Source organism: Setaria italica, chromosome II (genome assembly GCF_000263155.2).
Source record: "Setaria italica strain Yugu1 chromosome II, Setaria_italica_v2.0, whole genome shotgun sequence".
Taxonomy (NCBI): Eukaryota; Viridiplantae; Streptophyta; class Magnoliopsida; order Poales; family Poaceae; genus Setaria; species Setaria italica.
In genome coordinates, this window is record NC_028451.1 from 5,469,352 (window position 1) to 5,478,373 (window position 9,022).

At 56.7% G+C, this 9,022-nt stretch overlaps 1 protein-coding gene and 1 pseudogene across 1 annotated transcript; one reads left to right on the forward strand and one right to left on the reverse strand.

The window, feature by feature from the left end:
* The first annotated feature begins 451 nt into the window (after positions 1-451).
* Positions 452-1,675, forward strand: LOC101764415 (F-box protein At5g07610). The gene has a single exon (XM_004958970.2). The coding sequence runs from the start codon at positions 452-454 to the stop codon at positions 1,673-1,675; it is 1,224 nt and encodes a 407-aa protein (XP_004959027.1).
* Positions 1,676-6,171: 4,496 nt separating this feature from the next.
* On the reverse strand, positions 6,172-8,548 carry LOC101758583 (annotated as a pseudogene).
* Positions 8,549-9,022: the final 474 nt, after the last annotated feature.

Here is a 9,022-nt window from a genome sequence, read left to right on the forward strand (position 1 = left end):
AAAGAAAAGTGGTCTAACTTTCTAGTCAGTCCAGGAAGGATATTACCATGTTGGTTAGGTTTGCATTTTATCCTAGATCAACGTTAGGATCATTCTCAACTTTTTTTTTGATATGATGAATGATCGATGAATGTACATGACCATTCCATGTGGATGTCACTAACTCTTGAAAACCTGGTTGTAGGAAAATATGTGCCCTCAGTATGCATGTCTCAGGTTGGATTTACATGGAGTGTGATCTTAGATGATTTTTTGCTAGTGGCAAGACCATTTTGTTAGGGTATGCAAGAATCAATAAAGGAGATGTAAAAAACAATCAATTTTCTAAAACGCTGGGTGTGCTGGCATGGTGCTCCCCCCCCCCCCCCACCCCCCCACAATTCTCGCGGTGCGCGCGTGTTCATCGCCTCATGGCCGACACCCGTCTGTTTCCCTCTCCGTTCGCAGCGGCATGGAGCGCCCGAAGAAGAGCGGCGCGGTGGCTGGCCTCCCCGACGATCCCCTCGTGGAGGTCCTCTCCCGCGTCCCCGCCAAGGATCTCCACCGATCCAAATGCGTCTCCAAAGGCTGGCGTGACCTCATCGCCGACCCCCTCCACCGCAAGAAGCTCCCCCGAACCCTACAAGGGTTTTTCCACGCCTGGGATTTCATCAATCTGCTCGGGGGATCCCGGCCTCCCGTCGACCCTTCCTTCGCCTTCCTAAAGAAGCTGCCCGGCATCGGCAACATCTGTCTCAGGGATTCCTGCAATGGCCTCCTCCTCTTTAGGCACGCCACCAGTCGCACGATCAGCTACGTTGTGTGCAACCCCGCGACAGAGCAATGGGCGGCCGTGCCCAGCGAGCACACTCCGGCGGACTATCATATGCGAGTGAGAAACACCTATTTGGTATTCGATCCGGCTGTCTCCTCCCATTTCCAGTTGGTCACCATCTGTGCAGAGGAGGGGAGCCTGGCAACAGTGCACATCTACTCCTCAGAAACAGGGGTGTGGAAGCACAGCCAGACTGACTGGGCTGAAGAAGAAAAGCAGCTAGGGCTTTGGAAAGGGCCGAATCCTCAGATCAATGGCAGGGTCCGTGGTGCTCCCTTTTTTAATGGCCTGCTGTATGTTATGTTGAATAATTATCAGATTGCTAAGGTGGATGTGGAAGGGAAGACACGAGGGATCATCCCGGCGCCATCTTCGATGAATAATCTAGGTGCTTACTACGGTCCACCTTTCATTGGTCAATCCCAAGGGCACCTATATTGCATCCATGAACCACCCAGTCAGGTTTATACAAGAGATTTCAATGATGATCGTGATCTACTGTCAATCTGGGTTCTTGACTATGATACACAAAAATGGGCACTTAAGCACAGGGTGAGCCGTACTCATCTGTTTGGGAGCAGATTTTACACAAGCGATTGTGACTACAATGTGGTTGCCATTCATCCAGACAGCAATATGGTATTCATTTTTCTGAACTGGAAACGGCAGCTGATATCATATAGCTTGGATAGCAAGGAAGTGCGTGCTCTTGGCACACTTGAACAAGACCCTGGATGGTTTGTTCCGTATGTTCCCTGCTTCTTGGATTTCTTATCAGTGGTAGAGCATGAAGAGAAACTAAAGGGGCCTGGCGAGCAAAGCGCAGAGGATGTCGCGAGGGTAGGTGGTGGTGGCCAGTGATAGCTCAGGGTGGAGAGCACAGAGGCCGGCAAAGAGAATCCTGTGGCAGCTACTGAGCTCATGTGGTCGTTCTAGCATCCACAAGCTTTTGTATTTGCTTAAGAAATGGGCTATCTGCTAGTGCACTTATCTACCAGGTTCTTCACTACTTCACTAGTTTTGTTTGGGAAATGGGCACCTCGGCCCCTTTCGACCACAACTATGCTTCATCACCGCTTCTTATCTAATTAATATTTAATACTGCAAGTCAGTTGGGCTCCTTCAAGAAAAACACTGAAAGCTGGCAGCTAGCCAATAGAGCGTTGAGACATACATGTAAGGTAGCTTTACATGTACCAGTTGTCCCAATGGATGCAGTCCTCCCAAGTTGTCCGACTTAGATGTTTTGCATTCAAATAATATGTTTCAAATGTACCTCTGGTGTTCCCAGAACTGCAATTATCTTTGATGACGAGATCTTTTTGGTTTCCTTTCATGTTGCTAGCGAGTATGTATATATTTCTTTTCCTTCTTTCTGGTATATATGTTTATTTATTCTTAAGTAATAATTGTAGCTTCCACCTTCAAATTAGTTTGCCAACAATGCTTGGTGTTGATTGTTGAATGCTCAAAACTGGAAAATATGGAGGATAGATGAGGATTGAGTCGAGTTGATCTGATCTGTGGTGTACCCGCATCTATCTGTTTTTGTCCTCGTCTCTCACTCTCTCTTCTAGGATTGATCCTCAGTATGCCGTGATAAATTTATGCGATTTGCGTCTACCTTTTGAGAAGGTTGAATATTTGAATCTAGTTTTTCTCTTTTAATTGTGTGTTTGCTGGATGAGAGATGAGTTCATCACCGGAGCCGTTCTGAAGGTGTTGTCGTCATCTGGAACTCCAGTGATTGGAATAGAATTCTCCACACTGCTTATCCTGACTCACTTTACTGGATAAATTACTGCTTATCCTGACTCACTTTACACTGTAGCTGTGTGATGCTGTTTACCATTTCTATGAACATCTGCACAACTGCACTTTTCAGTTTAGCATGTCTTAGTTGCCTTCCCTTTTTCAAGAGTTAGCCTTCTTTTCAGTGTGATTCTGGTGCCCTGCATATCTGATTATGTGTTCACCTTGAATCCAAAATATTGACTTGGCAGTCATTTTCTTTTGAAGCATTAGCTGACCGCGCCAGTATTAAGTGTGTGGACCCCGGCAGCAAGAACCGAAGGATAGTAACTGAACATTCTGTGTAACGCATGCAGCCTGCAACGTGATTCCGCCATTCTGGATTGTGATGGTTTCCAAGCTGAGCTGTTTGTTCCTGCACCTTTGCTTCCTGAAACTGTGCCCGTATCGAGGTCATCACAGTTTCAGAAGTACCTTTGCTGTTGTTCCTGCACCTTTTGATTGTATCTCGGCTCGGCATAAAAGACAAAACCTTTGCCCCCCACCACCCCCCCCCCCCCCCCCCCTTTTTTTTCGGCAGGCTGAGAAAAGGTGCTTTTAAGCTGGAGCCGTTGCTGTTTTCTTTGCAGGAAGGAATTGGCGTGAAACCATTACCGTGTTCATCAGTGGAGCAGGTACGTTCTTGGAGATTCGGGGTAGAACTGATGGTTGGGCACACAAGATTTCTGCTTCGTGAAGTGGATAGAGCACTGCTTGTATACTCTGTCCCAGCTTACTACTGCAGCTCTGTAATCCTGCTGAGTACTCACAACTGGCTACCTTGCAGAGTCTCCGTTTTCTGGCCGCCGTTATTTTTTTTTTCTTTTTCGGAGAGTCGTGTGAATTCAGCTCGGCTTGGATTTAAAATTGTGACCTGACGATCATTTCATTTGCTAATGCAGTCAATTTCATCATACAGGTTCAGAAAAAATAGTGGTACCAAGGAATCCCGGCTGAAAGGTTGCATGTGTCCCTCCCTGGTCGTGGGCCGCCATGGCTGTTTATTTAGAAATAAAACCTGCAGTGCAGAGCTGCGGACGGCAGGCAGGCTAATCCTGTTGGATCCGTTTCGAAAAATTCTGCTACTGGGATTTGATCCGATTCCGCGTTGAGGAAGGAGGAGGATTCGGTTTGTGGCCATCGACTAACAGCAAGCAGAGGAGCCTGTCGGGGTGCAGATGCAGATGCGCGCGCGGTTTGGGGACCAGGCTTGTTCGATCTCGATCCGATGCACATGGCGCGTATTCAAAGCCCCGCTGGTACGGCGGATGGGGACGTGCCCGCGAGTTGGTTCTAGCCTTCCTTCTAGGTCGCCTACCCTGCCGCCCCTGCGTCCGAAGCTGTAGCGATCCTCGCCGCCGCGGCGAGCTGCCCATCGTGGTGGTGCCCCTGTCCTCGACCCAAGCTCGATGCCCATCCACATCTGGAGCACATCACGCAGACGTGCAACAAGATATGCATTCGTAGGTTGTAGACTTGTAGTACGCACGCACGTTATCCTTGTAGGGTGTAGCCGGAAAATAAAAAATACAAGTTGGATGGAGGGCATCCTCGGTGGTGGCGAGATCTGGAGCAGGCAGGCAGGCCAATAATGCAGCCGCGTCGCACGGCGGCGGGTGCGTGCATTGACTCGAGCCGACGACGACGGCGACGGCCAAGCCCTCTTGTTGCACCGGGAAGAGGCCCCGGCGTCCGCCGCACGGGCGCTGGCACAGTGCGCGCGTACTACGCGACAAGCCACCCGGGCTTGTCAGCGATCGCTACCGGACGCGGCCCAGTGCCTGCACGCAAAGCGTTGCGCGGCGGCATCCGCGTCCCCATCTGCATTTCCTGCATTGCACTGGATCGCTAGGGATTGGACCTGGACAGACGGTGAAAAGGGAGGACACACAGAACGGCGGTGAGCCGTGAGAATGCACGGCACGGGCGAATTTTTAAGACATGCGTAGCGCGTTTTCATTAAAAAGAAGAGAATTACAAAAGAGATCTCAAAGCGTAGAGGTATAAGAACCACCACCATCTGTGACCAACAACAGAAGCAAAACAATACTAAAAGGAAACCACAATACCACCACCACACTAAACGCGACCTAAGACGACTGAAACCTGCAGGAGATAAGGACACCATGAACTCACGCACATCACCGATAGCCTAACAACCCGGAGCCAGCGGAGGTAGAGCGAGAATGTCATGCAAGACGATGCCTTCAAGGGGGGAAGCGCCACCAACGCCACCATCGTCTGCCTACCCATGAAGAAGCAGACCAAGTCTTCACCTGGCAAAACCAAATGGATTTGGTGGCCGCAACAACGCCCCCAGCGAGGTGAGCTACATTAAGGAATGCAACCGTTGTCGGCACCGGTAAATACCGGGCAAAGCTTTCGCTAAGGCCCCCAAAACCAACTCCACGCATCCGACCGCCAAGGCCTGGATGAGAGGCAAATCGATGGGATGGTAGCAAGCAGTCCACGGCGACGATGATGGGAAACATCTGCAGGTTAACGACCGCCATCTCGACAACAACCATCGGCATAAGAGCAAGCGACCCACTGCGATAGGGCGGGAGGCTCCGGCGGCAAGTGGGTCATCCACGGGCCATCCATGAAGAGCGACCGGAGCACGCCCAGGCTGAGGTGGGGTGAAAGGAGGGGGAAAGGAAGGGAAGGGAAGGGTAGGGGAAGGGGTTAGGATCGCGCGTGGCAAGTAGGAGCCCAAGCCGGCGAAGAGCGACCAATGACCCTGGTGCAGGGCGAGGGGATGTCTTCCACCGACGAGCACACCGTGCAGGTTGATCGTGCCCACAAGCCCCACTGCACCAGATCCAGGAGCGGAGCATGACCCCACCAAGGGTGCCGCCTCCACGCCCGCGTGCGGCCGCCCAGCGACCCCCACGACCTCCACCAGCGGCGACCCTAGCGACCATCCAGCGACGCGCCCAAGAAAAGGTCGAGCCTTGCAGAGGTGACCGCGACGGTGTATGGGTTCCCGAACCCGCAGCACGCCGCGCATGCGTCCCACAGCCCGCTGTCGGCCCAGGCATGGCGGCGGAGGAGGAGCAGGCAGTTCCCGTGCCCGCGAGCTACCCCACGACAGCAGCGGAGGGGGAGAGGGAGGTGGAGGCAAGGCCCCGCCGGAATCCGACCGTCGAGCGTCGCCCGTCAAAGCCTCGGCTCCGATGGCGGCGGAGGGAAGGAGCAGGGATGGCAGACCTGGCCACGACCACATGAGCTGCCGCACCCCCCGCGTCCTCCTCGTGCCGCGGTGGTGGTGCTGAAATAGCCTGCGCGACCGGGATATGAAGGAGTCGTCCAGGTGGCAGTGGGCGCGCGGGGCCGATGGCGTGGTGGAGGGGGGAGCGATGCTTCGAGCCTTGACGATAGCGGCGGCGGCCACAAGATCTAGGGTTAGAGGTAGGATTCGGAAGAGACAGAGTTGGCTCAGTCGCCACCATCCTCGCCGCTTGCCGGACTTCCGACTCGCGGCTCCGACGACGGCGGAGGCAGGGAGCGGTCGAGGCGGCACGGGTGATTGGGTGGTGAAACAAACAGGGATGTATATGTATATGTACATGTATGGCCGGATGGCCCCCACTTGTCATCGTTCTTATAAAAGGCTGCTCAGCATCAGCCGTAAGATTTCAACGGCTTCTGTAAAGCACAGCATACTCGTGAAGTGTGGACGGACGGAGATTTCAACGGCTTCTGTAAAGCACAGCATACTCGTGTAGTGTGGACGGACGGAGTGACCAACTGCCTCACACGCCCGCTCCGGCGGGTCCTACTGCTGCCCTCCACGTCAGCAGTCTTAGCCGTAGAAAGCGGAGCCCAAACAGTCAAACACCCACCAGTGTCACCTTTGACCGAGTCAAGCATCCGAGCTGGCATCCCGCTACTTGCTCTTGCTCCCGCAGTCCCGCTCACCCTTTCCTGCTGTTGACCGCTCCTGCCTCGCGGTCCTCTTCCTCCTCCGCCGCAGCTTCCACCCGCCGCCGCGGCTGCCCGACCGGCAGGCGCCCGTCGACCTGTCCCCGCCCCTCCCCGCCGCCGGCGGCCTCCTCACGAAACCTCGCGTAGATGTCCCCCTTGTAGAACCCCCAGGTCCGCCACACCAGCACCAGCGACACCGCCGCGCCGACCACCGTCGCCGCCGTGATGATCAGGAACGACCTCTTGAAGCACTCCACCCCGAGGCACACCCTCTCGTGCTTCGTCCCCCCCGCGCCGACGCCAACGACGTTCCCCTGCCGCGCGGCCTCGGCGTCGTAGAGCCGCCCCGCGACGCGCACGTTGAGGATGTAGGACCCCACGGGGCTCGCCATGCCGCCGAAGTTGTAGAGCGTGGAGTAGTACTTGAGCCCGAAGATCTCGGAGATGGCGGCGAACACCAGCGGCCACTGCGCGCCGAAGCAGAACCCGATGATCACGGAGGCGGCGTAGAGGGACTGGGGGACGCCGAAGGCGATCAGGAGGTGGCCGGCGCAGGCGAGGAGGAGGACGAGCGTGAGGAGGAGGGGGCGCGGGAAGCGGTAGCGGGCGAGGACGGCCTCCGAGGCGTACCCGGGCGGTCACGCGGCCGGCGTAGTTCCAGATGCTGATCAGGGAGACGAAGGTGTTGATGCTCTTGGATGGGTAGCCCAGGGATTGGCCGATCTGGCCCATGTTGTCGATCGCCGTCAGCGTCCCGCCCACGCCGCAGATGGAGGCCACGAAGAGGACCAGCATGTCCACGCTCACCAGGGCTTGGAGGATCGTGTAGTCCTCGCCGCGCGCCGGCGGCCGGAACATGGTCCTCACACACCCGCCGAACCTCCCCAAACAAGATGAGGAGGTCGACGTCGGCGGCGCCGGCTGCTGCTGCTCTGTTTTCTTGGTGTCCGTTGACATCTGAATGTTGTCGTTGGCGGCGCCGGCGACGGTAATGGTGGGCGGCGGGCCGGCGGCGAGGAGGGCGGCGTCGAGCTGCCTCTCGCGGAAGATCTTGTACTCCTGCTTGACGACGACGCCGAGGGGCATGAGGAGGAGGATGAGCAGCGGCGTGGCGGCGAGGCCGTAGGCCTCGCGGGAGAAGGGGACCTGCTTCTGCACGACGATCATGACGAGGAGGAAGGACGCGAGCGCGATGGAGAGGTAGAGGAAGCAGAAGAAGGGGTCCGGGCTCGTCTCCTGCCCGCCGCGGCGGCGCGGGTACGGCATGTACCGGATGGTGTGCACGAACACGACGGACACCGCCGCGGGCAGCCACGCGATGAGGAGGATCAGCGACTCGGCGTCGTCGCCGCCGTAGAAGGCGAGGTACAGCTGCGTGTACACGGCGCCGCTGAGGCCGACGAACCCCTTCAGGATCCCGAGCACCACGCCGCGGCTCTCCGGGAAGTTCTTGACGCAGGTGACGAGCGCCCCCGTGTTGGCGAACGACTGCGAGTTGGCGCCGATGAAGAAGTAGAGGCAGACGAGCCACACGGGCGGGCGCGCCGTGCGGCCGGACACGGCGAGGTAGACCATGAGGTAGCCGGAGAGGTTCATGGTGGCGCCCATGGCGAGCACGACCCAGGGCGGGGTGACCTCGTTGATGAGCCCCGAGAAGACGCCCAGGTTGGCGCCCAGGTCCTTGAAGAAGGAGACGGTGTTGAGCGTGTGCTGGTCGTACTCCAGCGACGACTTGAGCGTGCCGGAGTAGGACCCGAAGATGTAGGTCGCCCCGGACGCCGCCATGATGAGCAGGCTCGCGAACACCGTGAACCACCGGCCCACCAGCACCTGCCGCGCGAACCCGCGCGTCAGGATCACGCGCAGGGGGTTCCCCGACGGCGCCGCCGCCGCCGGCGAGCTGCCGGCGCCCGCGTCGAACACCATGGCGCGCGCGCGGGGGCGGAGCGGGCCGGGTTTGGTTGGTGTCTGTTGGGTGAGGTTGGGAGAGAGAGAGAGTTATGAGGTTGTTTAGGCAGCAGATGCTGCTGCATTTAACGAGCTGGTCTGATGGGGGAGGAAAAGGAGTGTGGAGTGACAGAGTTGAGGGCGTCCTCTGTTCTGTCGCTTTCACACGCGTTGCTGTCGTGGAGGTTGAGACGAGCTGGCTAATTGAGGGTTTGGATCTTCAGAGACGAGCTGGGGGCAAGTGTGTAGGACTGTAATTATGCTGGGAGCCAAGGGTTAAAAATGGTTACTGGTTACTGAAAACGCGGGGAAGAGGAGTAATCATCTGCTGACACTCTGACAGTGTCTCTGTTGGGAATTGTTGATCGCTTTCAAGGGACGCCAGCCAGCGCTGCCCGAGATCAAGCGAGCTGGCTGCCAAAGTACCCTCGCGCGTGGGCGCACGAGAGCTTGACTCGGGAGTGCAACGCGAAGACCTGACTCGGGTGCCCGGGGATGGCGCCGCGCGCGTGGTTGTGGTTGTGTGAACCGGGCCGGAGACCC